The following is a 13,259-nucleotide window of genomic DNA, read 5'->3' as shown; positions in this document are numbered from 1 at the left end:
AATATGCTCTTTCATCAAATGCCACATGTTTGCTAATAGAGACTTTACCTTACTCAATATGATAAATTTTGTAAGCTTTAGATTGTTGGCTATAACCAATAAAAATTCCCACTTTTGCCTTGGGTTGCAACTTATCTCTGAGTTCTTCAGGAACATGTAGATAGTAAATAGATCCAAAGACCCTCAAATGATCAACAGAGGCCTGATGTTATGCCAAGCCTCATAGGGAGTTTTGTTATTAACAACTTGAGTGATCAAGATGTTCTATAGATAGACTGCAGTGCTAGCTGCTTTAGCCTAGAAGCTTTTTAAAAGCATCTTTTTAAAGAGACGACACCTGAACATCTCAACAATTGTTCTGTTCTTCCTCTCACTTACACCATTCTGTTCAGGATAATATGGAGCTATTAATTAATGTTGGATACCCTCATTCTCCAAATATCTTGTGAACTCTAAAGAAATATATTCTCTTCCATTATCTGTCTTTAGTGTTTTGATCTTGCAACTAGATTCATTCTCAACTTTGGCTTTAAATTTTTGAAACATTGAGAACACTTCTAACATGTGATGCATGAAATAGATCCAGGTCATTCTAGATATATCATCAATAAAAATAACAAAGTATCTACTTTCATTTAGAAAATGCTCACTTATACATCCAGCAACATCAGATTGAACTAAGTCTAATATGTTTACTGCTCTGTTCAAACTTGACTTGGGAAAAAGCTTTCTAGTCAACTTACCATACTAACATAAGTTGTATACAGGACCATGTTCATGCAGTTAGGAAGATTCAACTTTAAACTAGAGGCCCTTGCTAGTAGTAATGGCTTATAGTTGCAATGTCTTAGCCTTTTGTGCCACAAATATGTTTGTTTTGATGAAGATTCTATTGCAGACAAACGCATATTTCCCCATTTTATAGGAAAACAATTTCTTACCATAGGAACAAACATCATATAAGTACCAGAGGGCTCATAAACTGTGCAAGCATTATTTTTGAACACTAGCGCATAATCATTATCAACTAACTAGCCTACACTCAAAAAATTTTGAGTTATTTCAAGAACCAAAAACACATTAAGAACATACTTGGTGCCTAAGGTAGTTAGATTGCAAGTGTGCCTTTCCCTATAGCTTGCAATATATATGCATTTCCAATTTTTACTAAAGAACAATGATTTGTATCAAGTTCAGAGAATAACTCAACCTTTGTAGTCATGTGATTTGAACATGCACTGTCAAGAAGCCATTGGTTTTCATCTGTGGAACAAGTTTCTGTAATAGCCATAAATAAGACTTCGTCTGCAACCTCTGCCTTCTCGACTTGCTTGGTTGCTTGAGGTTTCTTATTTGCTACCTCAGCTTTGTTCTTACAGACTTTCTTCACATGTCCCAATTATTTACATGTATTACATTTGACTCAAAGTCTAAACTAGCAATAAGCTTCAGCATGGCTTTTCTTCTTACAATAAGAACAAATTGGAAACTTGCCCTTTTTATTCTAAAGTCTTCCAGTAGCAGTACCAGCTTTATCCTTTTCTTTGATTTTATTTGGATTCTTTTTAAACGAAGAATCTATAGGAGCTTTACCTTTTGTACAACCTATTAAGGCATAATTAACTCTTTCATCTTTTCCTCTTGCTTTCCTTTGTTCATCAACTTCCAAGGCACTCACTAAGTTTGATATTGAGAGTTCTGAGATGTCCTTTACTTGCTCTAGAGAAATAATTGTGGCATCAAATCTCTCTAGTAAACTCATCATAATCTTTTCTACCACCTTTAAGTTTGTAGGAGAATCTCCCATGAGTTTGATTTGGTTTACCAATTTCATCATATCTTCAACAAATTCACTTATTGTCTAGTTCTGTTTCATTCTCAGAAGCTCATATTTTCCTTTGAGATTTTGCAAACGCACTTGTTTGCTTCTTGCAAATCCCTAAAAACTCCTTTTCAAGCTGGGTCTGAGCTTGGTTTGCAATCTCACACTCCATCATTCTACTGAAAACTGACTCATACTAGCTTAATGTATGAAAGACAGAGCTTTGTATCTTTTTGCAATGTCTTCTTCATGTTTCTTCACTTGTGGCTACGTAGCATTCTCATTCAACACGAGTAATTTAGTCTCAAACTCAACAGCATTATAAAGATTAGCATCTTTAAGAAATGCTTTCATTTTGACAATCCAAACAAGATAGTTTGAACCTTCAAATGTAAGTGGTGATTGTTGTGTAACTATTGAGGTTGAAGTTGATTTTTTTGAAGAGAAGTTAGATTCTGGTAGGTGAAAAATGGGATTTTAAGATTGTGTATAAGTATTTTAAGTGACTCAAGGATCAATTATTGCTCTGATACCATGTTATAGTTAAATCAAAACAAAATTATTATGCATTCAAAGAAAAAAAATGAAGAAAAAAAACCAAGGAACTTGGTTAACATCGATCATTATTATTAACTTAAGAGAGATACATGAACATATACATGAAATGCATAGTTAACACTAGTACAAAACTATGTACCGAGTGTTTAACATAAGATTAAGACAAGCATGTAATGCTTACACGTTCAAGGACATGTAGCAGCAACATAGACTCTAGCTTATCAAACTAGTACAACAAAGCAAAATGGACACTTGTCCAATACTTAGTTAAACAGAAAACAACACTCAAGCTAGTTTTATCTCAATAGTTTGTGTTGTACTCTTGGATAAGAGGAACACAAAAACTGTCTTGGGAAGATGTAACTTAGCAGAATTAAATTGCAAAATGTGAACTTGTTTTCAGCGATAGATTACAGGCAGAGTAAGCTATTTATATAGTTGTTGCCTTGTTGGTGAACTGTTGAGTATAGTGGAGAAATTTGCTTATCATAAAATTTCAAGTAGTATATAATTAGTTGAAGTAGCAATGGCTTTTGATAGACAGAACCTGGTGGATGAAAAACTAAAACACAGGAGGAGATCATTGGGTTTCTGGACACGCGTTTTCATGTCACCGACCCAGTTGATCTCCACTCAACAAAGTGGAGTATGAATTGGCTCATTTATTGACTAGAATATTTTCTAGTAGTTTCTTCAATTATATGGTTGGTATTCTTTTGCAGCCAGCCAGCTAGCTCACGAATTTTTCAGGAGGGGAGGAAAACAAAAGTCAGCTAGCTCATTATTGACTGAAAAAGGTTGATTGTAGCCCAAGATAAGTGCATGCGCATTTATCGCCATGATGCCAAAAGTTAGAGATGTTAAAGTAAGATGGTGGATACACAGGATACAATTTCTCTCCTTGCTGCAACTCCAAACTCTCTGTCAAGAACCAGCAGAAGAACTCCGATGATTAAATGACCACTTAATTAATTTAGCATGTGTTTAGTGCTTTCCTTTCCTTGTCTAATTCCAACCTCTCTTTCACCTTGCAATTTATGCTTAGCATGAATTATTTGTTACTTTTACTAATGTTGATCAATCTCAGACGTCTTAATAAGTCTTTCACAAATAATTTTCTGTAAGTTGAACTAAGCTGCCTTTGACATCTTAGTCTAACATTAAGCCACGTATGGAGGATTACTCTGATGAACCTTTGCTGAGTAGATGGCTCAACTGCATTTTTAATTAAAACAAACCTTAATGGTTTTGTCTTTCATTATCAGCACTATGCAGAGTCATTTCTCCATTGACATGAACTTCAGGCTTGCATCTTAATATATTGAAATCAAACGAACTAGTTATACATGTGGGAGAAGTTTGAATCTCTTTAAAAATGCATTTCCTTTTGGATAAGGCTTATGATTTTCCTGCCCTTGGTACATTAGGATATACATGCATGTATTCATTCATATAGAAAGCTAATTAATAAGATATCAAAATTTTGCTAATATCTTTTCTAGTGCTACAATGGACATACTAGTGCATTTGAAATTTGGCTGCTTCATTATAAAGTGAAGTTTCCATGTCACCTTCTTTCACTAAAGCACGTAGCTTTGACATCCAGCGACACGTCTTATCAATTTGTAAGCCATGAGCCTTGAGGGAAAAGGAAAGTAGGAATCTGAATTCCGACCCAAGCTGCTGGTGTTGTCTAGTTTCTAATTAACATATGTACAGGACAGGGATTTTTAATATCCAATTCTTCTCCTCCAAAATAGTTAGTATATCTTATTGGTTTTTTTGGCTAATTCTCTTGTGATTCTCTTCACTTCTCAATTAATTGCTCCAGGCATATCAGCTTGACATCTTAATTAATAAGTGCGTATTGAGTTATATGAATGTCAAATAATATGTATAAATGATGAACAACTACCACAGCAAGAGAAGAAAAGTATGAGCAAATAATTAATGCTAACTAATTAAGACACACGTGAAGTAATAATATTGATAATTTTGACTCTCTTAAACACTAGTGCAAGTGAATAACAATACTACGTATATATCTATTGAAACAGCATCCCTCTTAATACGACTTGAGGTAAACTTAAATGGCTAACATTAACAGAAAACTACTTATCGCCATATTTATTCATGCACAACCCACAAGGTGGTCGTTTGTTTCCTTTTTATTTGATTACACTTATGCATTTTTCAGGAAAAGAGTGCTTAGTTGGCGTTGCCTCTCTCACGGCCTCGTCCTGACCCAGCTCGAGAGCCAGCAGAGGAACCAGCAGATGAACCAGCTTCAGAACCTGCACCAGAGCCGGCTCGAGACCCAGCATAGGACCCTGCAGCAATGAACAGCTCAGAACCTGCACCGACCTGCCGCCAGATGAACTGGAAGAAAGGATGAACTAGATTAAGAGCTTGAACTTGAACCTCCAGATCCTGAACCGGAACCAGCCCCAGCTCCTGATCCTGAACCACCCCCACCTCCCAAGCAATGCCTACCCCTGCTCCAATCCCAACTCCTATTCCCCGAGATCCACCCAAGGTCTTTCTTGCAACACGACTTTCGGATACTATAGCTGACATGGTAACAAGCAAAGCAATCATAAGAGCTGTAAACCTGAAAGAAGGCATTTTCAACAATGTAGTGGAAGGAGCAAAAGACATAGTGAAGAATCCTTGAAAACAAGGAAATTAGCTTCGGATGTCAATGTGAATGCAAACTTGAATACTTCTCACTATGAGCCGCAGGAATCAGGGGCTGAGGGCTATGTTCGAGGAGTTTAGGAGAGTCAAGGTATTTATAGCCGTTGAGCATTAAAATGCTTCGTGAGGTCTGAATATGAAACGTGTTAAAGCATTGTAAAGTGGAAGAAATGTTTTGTATAAGAAATAGAAGTGGAAATCATGATGCGCTTCTCCAGATTACGTTGGAAGAAACCTTGTGGCTGAGATAGCTGCCAGAGTCCAAAGGGCACTTAAGTGCTAACTGGGTTTGAGACAACTGTCTAATCTTGCCGACCATTACCCATAGTGGAGCACTAGTGGCGGGGTCTGGTTATCGGTCACAACGCGACGGACTTAAACTCGGGGGTTTTTTTTTTAACAATAAAAATTGAATATATTTATGTTTGAAACAAGTGCTGGATTACATTCTACATATTTTCTTGCGTTTTTTTTTCTTTCTTTCAAGTAAATTGAATATTTTCCATTCAATAGCTCACTCAACTTCATGTTTCGCACTCCTTCTGTAGGCTGTAAACTTTGTCTTGACCCATCGCCATTAACATTAGTTAGTTAAATGGTAGGGCGGTGGATCCATTGCAAGATACGTAAAGACAATAGCATTGCTGTAATGTACCCCAAAACTTTTATCCCCATAATCTCCCTTCAGTTCTAGTTTCTAATGCTGGAATGAGAATACAGAAGACATGTTGGCATCGCAATCAATCAGCCGAGTACTATATATTATGGATTTATATTTGATGTATTAATGGTGTATAATTTTTATTCACTGTCAACTTATTAAAATGTATCACTTCATTAATAAGATAAAATAAAATATTTTTACAATTTTAAAATTAAATATTAAAAATTTATAATAATTAATTAAATAAAAAATAAAATAATTTTACTTTTCAATATCTCTTAACCGTTCTTTTTCTTGTTCTTCTCTTTTCTATTTCTCCTTAACTCAATCATCTTCTTTTTCTCTTATTTTTTAATTAAAATTAGGTTTTGCAAAATTCTATAACTTTAAGAGTAATTTTCAGATTTTTTTATTGTTTAGAGATTGAAAAAAAATTCAAATAGATAACCTTATTAGTATAATTTTATTTAGTCAATAATTTTGCTTATAAATAACAAATTAAGTCCAAAATTATTCTTTTTTTCATGGGCATTAGGTTTTTTTTTATTAGAACGCACTCATAAAACCGCAAATCCCTATCAAAATCAAAATTCTTTTGAGAGGGTACTTTACCATTTTACTTAAACTCAAAATGCTAATAAATTTAAACTTAAAACTAAACCACATGTTTTTTGGTATTTAAATCAAAATCATTGTTCATATGATATGTTATATGAATATTTTAATTTTCAACCAAATCTCAAGTTTTCAAGATTTTGAATGAAAATCAATCATATTTGATTGGATGTTGCTAATCATTTTATAAGAGTTTCAAATCAACTACTTGAGTGAAATACCACGAGAAAGAAAGGTGTGATATGGCTTTTAAGAAAAGAACAATTTTTGACTTAATCTTGTTAATTAGAAGTAAACTTCATAAATTTTGCTTATAAGATTTATATATTTAAATTTTATTTTTTCATTTTTTATAAAATATGTTTTCTTTAAAAAAATAAAAAAAATTTTAAATTATTTTTGTAGAATTTTGTAAAATTTAATTTTAATGAAGAAAGAGGAGAAGAAGATGATAGAGTTGGAGAGATAATGGAAGAAGAGGAGAAGAAGATGATGGGGTTGAAGAGAGATAAAAAATGAAAACAAGAAAAAAGAATATCCAAGGGAGATAAAAAAATAAAAATATTTTTTTGTTTAATTAATTATTATAAAGTTTTTAATATTTAATATTTTATTTTACTTTGTTAATAAAGTGTCAATTTTGATGAGTATAAAAAACCTATACACTCCATCAAATATTAACCCATTGATTATTAACATTTTACGACCTTCTTTTTTTATGCCATTAAAGCAATATCTCGTACGGGGCGTATAAGCCAGAGAAGATTAAATAGGAAGAAAAAAAAAAAAGGAAAAAGCCACATAGCAAAAGAAGAGAGAGACAAATCTTCTACCCTGTATAACAAGCTTGGGTTTGCCCGTGATGATCTCCAGGCTAAAGTTTCTGCCACTCCATTATAAACTCCCTTCGCATTCCTTTTTTCCCTTTCTTTTCATATATTTTTCTTGTTCTTCAACCTTGCTTCAGAGACTCTCAAAATGTTAATGTCAAAGGACAGGCTTGAAGGAAAACAATTTCTTTAGAATCTTGAAGTTTGATTTATAGAAAATTGATGGGTGAAGTTTGGGCTTTGTCTGGAATTTGAAGGTGGCTGACTCATTTGCGGAAAGCAAAAGGCTACCATCATCGGTTTCTCAGGCCCTGCAACCAATAGGTAATTTGCTCATAACGGTTTTTATCGTTCAATCAGGGGCATTGTTGGTATGATAAGTTTAGTTTTATAGTGAAACTGATTGATTAATGCAAAATGAAACAATTGATCAAGAAACTTGAACAATTAAAACCTTTTTCTTGAAGACTGGAAGTTTGCAGAATCTGCATTTCAAGTACTATACCAAAATGAATTCTTGAAAGATGTCAGAAAATAAATTGGAAAGAGTTTCAAGGTATGACAGTCTGGTTTGGTAATCCTTATTTACTTATACGTCTGGCTAGATGACCTGGGTAGCAAAAGTAAATTATGATGTAAGTATATATTGAACGTGAAACATGAGATCAACGGTAGTGATGGAGGAGGACATTGTGGACATGATTCGACTAAGTACTAACCAATCTTTGTAAAATATTGATGAATAATGTGGTTCAGAAAAAACCCAAATGAAAATTGATGTGCTTACCGTAGGACAACAATTGTGCAAAGTAAATTTTGTCATGCATAGGAAAATGTAATATAACAAATAGAGGAATTTCTTCCTTTATAGGTGATGCATATTTGATATTGTTATGCATAAAGAGAAAGATTTGAATGTTGATTATGTAGGGATTGCCACATTTGTTTGATCTAAGGCCATCATGAGAGTATAGACTTTCAAAAATTGTGAATAAATTGGTGAATACTGTGGAGTTCTTCCCAGCAAGTCTGAGCTGGATTCCACTTTACCACAATATCAAAGTCATAAATCAGTACCCTGGCTAATCATGGGAGAATTTTCATTATGTTTTTAAATTGGTGCAGTGGCCTGTGCTTGTGGAATGAGGCAGTGTCAGTTAGATTCATGCTAAAGTCAAATTTGCATTTATTGTAGTCATAGCAAGGTGGCAAAGTTTTTGAAGGATTAGCAGTGTTAAGGGGGGATTATTAAAATGGCATTTCTTATTGTTCGGTTTGGCTATTAACAGAATGAAGCAAGGCTGCAATAATACACCATAATTTTGCATGGAGAACAGATTGGACCTTTCTATTGTTGGCTAAAAATGAGATGGTTAAGTATTATTGATGTTTGGGATAATCCTTTTGGAATGACCAAGGTAAAGAAGGAACTTTTCATTTTAACTTATATATAAAAGAACAAAGTGAAGCAATATAGAGAGTTTAGTAGTTTGGAGGCGAATAAACAAAAGAAGTTTGTCTTTAGAATGGTCTGGTATTTATAGGCATGTGATGATGCCACTTCACCTATTTGATGTCTGCATTCATGTGTCAGAACTGGTAAAATAAATTCTTTTCCCTTTGCAACATACAAATAGGAAATAGGGACATGCATCTTATATGCTATGGAAGGGTATTAATAGATGTGCTTTAGTGCACACACACGCTCAACGCTGATGCTTTACTCCAGTGTGGAGCCAACAACCTCAATTTATTCCAATCTGTTAAAACAATACTTTTCCAAATTCTCGTTGATTTGTGATCTTTATGCTAGTTTGAAGCAATTTGTCCCTTAATTTATTTATCAGATATAAAAAGGCACCAATCTGGAGAGTGAAGTTCTCTCTCCTCAGCTTTGAGAGTCCTCTAAGTAGATTGCAAAGCCTCCTTTGTGAATCTGGCCTTTTTGCTGCCATGTAGGAAGCCTTGGCTGATTTTGCTGTCCCATTTGTCCATTTTCCAGTGATGCCTCCTCTTGTCTATAACTGTTAAGTTTTCATAGGTTAAGCACACAAAACCACATTTAACCATAATCACCTAATAAAAATTTAATGAGATATGTAACTGGGAGAATTTACTTTGAGGAAGTTTGCATTTTGTTTAAGCTAAGTGCAAAGAGTTTGATGGTACAGGAGTTCTGGAGAAACTATATTAGGAGAAATGACTGCTTAAGCAATTGGGTAGATACTTGTAGTGAAACTTAAACTTCTAATTCTTGCTAAATTTTGTGTCTGGGATTATGATGTTGGCAGGTAGATATCAGAGCATTGCCTGGTTACAAGTTGATTGTAATATCCGTTTCAAAGGCTGGTGTTAACTCTCAAGTGAGATTTGAGATGGTGTAGGGTAGGATGCCATTAATATTCTTTTTCTTTGTGTGGTTTGTTTTGGCTATTGAGACAGAAAGAGTATTTTCGATTGTTTTTCTCCGGCAATTGGTAGTGCTATAGGTTGATTTCTTCTGTCGTCGGGTGAAATCTTAATATTAAGGTCTTATGTCACTTTTGGTATTCATGCCAGTCATTTCTAGTTATTGAAGTTACTTTGATGTGCAGTCTGGAGAGGATATAGGTATTCTCTTATTATTTACTGTTGGTTGAATAACAAAATCACCCTTAAGGTCATTTTCAAAATAAACTTTCTTCCTCAAATTTCCAAAGAAAATATATTCTTATCTTGTAAAATGTGTGTGTTGGGAGGTAAGTGTCAAAAGATTAGAAATATCATTTAGGTGAATGATTCAGGTTGTAACTCCACAAAGTTCAAGGTGTCATCAATCTTAATTTCTATATAACATCAGGGTGGTTCTTGTAATTTATCCTTTACCTTCTATTATTACAACCAAGTTTAGTTTTTCATTTTACCAGAATATTGTGGCCTAATCTATCCACATATAATAAAAGATGAGGAAAGTTTTTTGAAAGACTACAGTAATTAGAGAAAATCAAGTTAACAAGAAGAACCTTGGGTAATGATGCATTGTACTATTTTTTTCAAAAATCAACATTACCATAAGTGAATTTTACATGTGTTTATCTTGTAAATAAATTGCACACTGAAAGGATCTATTTCCCTTTCCATGGTAGCGAAACTGTTCCATATTTTTTATTAATCTAATAAATGTAGCTCAATTCATGTTGTTGTTGCTAGATGTATTATTCAGTCCAATTCATCCAATAGAAGTTAGAGAAATGAAAAGGAAGCTTGTAATACTTCTTGGCAGTTATAGCTTATTGAGTGAGGATTCTCCCATGTGCATCATATGATTATATTGTAGTTTTCTTTCATTGGTATAATTTGAAGTTCAAGTTTGAAGGATATTCTTCTTTTGCTTGTATCAAAGCTTCCTTTTTTTTTTCCCTTCGCATTTGGTTTGTTTGTTTCTCCCTTCTATTGGGATGAGGGTTGCCATTGGAAGAGAAGAGAGAGAGAGGGGGGGGGGGGGGGGGGAGGTGCTCTGCTTTTTAAAATTGTGTTTCTATTTAAGTAGAATCTGCGTTGTAGCAGGCATGCTCTTTATTTCTTTTTATATTATATACATGATCTTGTGCCCTGTGGACCGGTTCTATTGCATTTTTTCCTTTTTAAATAAGAAGGTAGGTGTCCACAGCTAAGGTGTCTATTCTCCAGATTACTATTCAAGTGTGACGTAGTTTGAGTGGATCATCAGACAGATGGCTTCTAGACATTTCCGATCAGCATATGAGCGACGTTCCCTCCAGGCTCCAGGTGTGATACAACATGGTTCACTTGCCAGCTCAGGTCATCCTGGTGCCCATTGGGCTCTGGAGTCACTTCCTCCACCTGAGCTTTTAGAGAGCAAGATTGCTTCTCAGGCTGCAGAAATTGAGCGACTTGCTGGGGACAATCACAAACGGCAGCCTTCATGTTGCCTTGAGGGAGGACCTTGTTACTGCTCGGCATGAAGCGCAGAAACTCAAGGAACACATCAGAAGCATCCAGACTGAGAGTGATATCCAGATCAGGGTTTGCTGGAAAAGATTGCGAAAATGGAAGCAGATATTCGGTGGTGAGAGTGTGAAAAAGGAGTTGCAAGAGGCAAACATTGAGGCACAAAAATTGGTCAAAGCCAGACAAGAGTTCATGGCTCAAATTCAACAGGCTTCTCATGAGTTGCAGAAAACCCATGATGATGTTAAGAGTCTGCCAGAGTTGCACGCTGAACTTGAAGGTCTGAGGAAGGAGCACCAGAGATTACGGTGAGTCAAACATGTCTTGCTTGCTTGGTGTCCCGGAACCCTTTTGTAAGTATTTAAAGTTGAAAACTTTTGTTGCAATATTTGCTGTTATTTTGACAAAATTCTTATTATTATTGAAAAGGTCTTGTCGAATTATACCCCAAGACTTTTCAAAATAATAATAATAATAATAATAATAATACCATAGGACGAAGTGCCACATTTGGTCATTCAAACTCATGCAAATTTTAGGACCTCATTTCTCGTAAATCTGATTTATTTGCTCTCTTGTTCATCTGAATGTTAATTGCCCGGTAACTGTTAATAAAATTGACATGTTGGTAAATATGCTGTTTGTAATTATTGCTCCATGCCTCTGCTATAATGTGGCAATGGCATGCTGTTTTAAGTAAATGGCTGGAAGGTGAGGGTTCTAATGAACTTCCATCCATCTCATCTACATTTTGCCCTGGGATGACACCAACTTTATATATTGTCTCACCCTGTACCTTAAATATAATCATGTGACCATTTTATCCTTAATCACATACAATATCAAACTTAACCAAAATGTATAAAACACCTTACAAGTGTTATCATTTGCCCCACAAATTAAGTAACTCAATATAACTTAAGTCAGTCCTTTGAGGTCACCCAAAGGTTTCAATAAATAAGGTCATAATCAAATTGTACAGGTGCATTTGGTTGTCCAAATTCGATGAACTGAACAAAACACTAAAGATTTCAATTTAGTAATCTAAATGCAATGTCTAACTCAATACAATTTTGTTGTCTGTCGCAGAGGAATCCTTGATGTCTAATGTGTAATGCTATGCAGTCTCTTAGAATGCAATTCAGTGCCAAGTCTGAACCTAGTCGCCCTAGAATTGGCTTGAACAACACTTTGATTTCTCACTGTCAAAGTCCCCATATTTATCAGAGTAAATCATTGCTCTTATTGAATGCAATAGGAAGATGCAAAGTCTCACGACTACTAAGGCTTAAGTACTCATAGCTCAAGCTTAGCCCTTTTTCATCCTTTTCTTTTCCTACTAGAGCTAGGCAGCAAAATAAATGTGTTCCTCACCTCAAGATCTCTCTATTACATAAATCATTTGTTCTGTATTCCCCCATACAGTTGCTAAGAAGTTGGCTCTGATTATCGTTTTGATCTTTTTTGTGTAGTGTTACATTTCAGTATGAAAAAGGTTTAAACATAGAGCAAGTGCAGCAAATGCAAGCTATGGAGAAGAATCTGATTGAAATGGCAAGAGAAGTGGAAAAGCTGCGCACAGAAGTCTTGACTGCTGAGCAGAGAGTGCATGGTAACTTTCCTTTCCAGTAGAGATGGGGGTTATATTGACCCCTTACTTTTCCCTTCGCTAACACTTGCACTGATTCTGTGTTCTGTAGTGCCAATAGGTCCAGTACCATATGCTGGTGGCTACATGAATGGTGATCCTTCATATGTACTACCTTTTCAAGGTGGCAGCACCTATTTTGATGGATATGGTAGGCCTGTAATGCAGATGAATCTTGGCCCAGCAGAGGGTATGATCCCATATGGAAGTAGTGCCAACGTTCCAGCTGCTAATGCTGCAACTGTAAGTCAAGCTGTTACTGGTCCGGTCTGGGGAGCACCATATGATCCATCACCTGCTCAGAGGTAAACAAGGAGAAACTGCAATGCAAGTTGTCCATAATCTATCTTGCCTTGGCTCAGTGTAGCCGGTTTGTAGGATACAGGGAGTGAATTAGGTTATTGTGAAAGGTATAGATCATTAACATTTAGCCATTAAACAGTTGCCAGCAGTTATAAAGCACAACAAATTAAA

At 35.1% G+C, this 13,259-nt stretch overlaps 1 protein-coding gene and 1 pseudogene across 1 annotated transcript; one reads left to right on the top strand and one right to left on the bottom strand.

Annotated features, from left to right (window-relative positions):
• Nucleotides 1-4,341: 4,341 nt before the first annotated feature.
• On the bottom strand, nucleotides 4,342-5,220 carry LOC149527517 (uncharacterized; annotated as a pseudogene).
• Nucleotides 5,221-7,146: 1,926 nt separating this feature from the next.
• On the top strand, nucleotides 7,147-13,253 carry LOC110411457 (protein FLX-like 4). Its single transcript, XM_021421618.2, is given in 5 exon segments — nucleotides 7,147-7,510; nucleotides 10,822-11,099; nucleotides 11,101-11,445; nucleotides 12,610-12,749; nucleotides 12,838-13,253. Coding segments are annotated over 4 exon segments (942 nt in total). The 5' UTR covers nucleotides 7,147-7,510; nucleotides 10,822-10,899; the 3' UTR covers nucleotides 13,095-13,253.
• Nucleotides 13,254-13,259: the final 6 nt, after the last annotated feature.

This window comes from Theobroma umbraticum, unplaced genomic scaffold, assembly GCF_002168275.2.
Source record: "Theobroma umbraticum cultivar Fairchild unplaced genomic scaffold, ASM216827v3 scaffold_56.0, whole genome shotgun sequence".
Classification (NCBI taxonomy): Eukaryota; Viridiplantae; Streptophyta; class Magnoliopsida; order Malvales; family Malvaceae; genus Theobroma; species Theobroma umbraticum.
Note: the sequence above shows the minus strand (reverse complement) of the source record. Positions and strands in the feature narration are given on the sequence as shown.